Source organism: Penaeus monodon, chromosome 1, assembly GCF_015228065.2.
Source record: "Penaeus monodon isolate SGIC_2016 chromosome 1, NSTDA_Pmon_1, whole genome shotgun sequence".
NCBI lineage: Eukaryota > Metazoa > Arthropoda > Malacostraca > Decapoda > Penaeidae > Penaeus > Penaeus monodon.
Window position 1 is genome coordinate 60,858,244 of NC_051386.1, and position 1,227 is coordinate 60,859,470.

Consider the following 1,227-nt stretch of genomic DNA (forward strand, 5'->3'; position numbering starts at 1 on the left):
TCGTTAATGAAGTTGTTGCTAGTGGGCTGTTTTCTTAATAAGGTTATTTCTTTAATGAGGCTGTTGCTATTAGGCAATTTGCTTAATTAGGCTTTTGCTATTAGGGTATTTCCTTAATCAGCCTATTGTCTTAATTAGGCTATTTCCTTGATTAGACTATTGCTATTAGGCTATTTTTAGACTCTCTCCTTACTGGGGGTGTTTTCTCTCGGCTATTTCCTTAATTGGGCTTTAACTATTTGGCTATTTCATTGATTAGACTCTTACTATTAGGCTATTTACTAAGGCAATTTCTCGTAGGCTATTGCTCTCACTGGGTAGTTACTATTAGGTTCTGTTCTCAATTAGGCTATTGACTAGTAGGCTATTTCCGTCACTGGTTCAAAATATATATCTAATTAGATCATTGCTATTAGCCTTGGACTATTACTATTATGCTATTCCCCCTCATCAACCTCTAACCACTAGCCATCTCCTCCTCAAGCTATTTCCAAGCAGCAGGTCCCCCCAAAAAAAATCTTAAAATCTTAAAAATCAGCTAATTTTGACCTGACCTGACCTTCCCTCTCTCCTCAGATGACCGCCGGAAGAGCCGAGCTGAGGACTCGCTGACCCGGCACTCCCGTCATGGAGAGGAACAGGTCATGTCTAGATGGTAGGTCATCAAGTCATGATGAAAGGGATCTGTTTTTTTTTTTTTTTTTTTTTTTTTTTTTTTTTTTTTTTAAGAGTTATCCCTTGTATAGAGGTGCGTCCCATTTTCTCTTCCTATATCGTTTTCTATGTCTATTAGAAGTTTTCTCCCATATGGAGATGTATTGCCGGCATGGTTGGATATATATATATTATATATATATATATATATATATATATATATATATATATATATATATATAAACATGTGTGTGTGTGTGTGTGTGTGTGTGTGTGTGTGTGTGTGTGGTGTGTGTGTGTGTGTGTGTGTGTGTGTGTGTGTGTGTGTGTGTGCAGGCTTTAAAAATAGTTTCTCCTATACAGACGTGTGGGTCATAATGGCTTGGTGTACAGTTTTTATGATAGTTCCCCTTTTAAGGAGGCGTCCCCCGTTTTCTATAGCGTTGGATTTTGATTTTTTTTTTCTGTCTTTATATTAGCCAAATAGAGGTCTTATTCATTTCATGCTTTAGGATATAGATGAAAGATTATTTCAAATAATATTAATCAAAATTAGAATTATATATATTTTTA

The 1,227-nt window shown here is 35.6% G+C and overlaps 1 protein-coding gene across 1 annotated transcript in view; it reads left to right on the plus strand.

Annotated features, from left to right (window-relative positions):
• Positions 1-351: 351 nt before the first annotated feature.
• LOC119577334 overlaps positions 352-1,227 on the plus strand; it is a 50,076-nt gene continuing 49,200 nt past the window's right edge. The window contains exon 1 of the mRNA XM_037925035.1: positions 352-655. Within this exon, the coding sequence (XP_037780963.1) occupies positions 628-655 (28 nt within the window). The 5' untranslated portion in view covers positions 352-627. The remainder of the gene's footprint in view (positions 656-1,227) is intronic.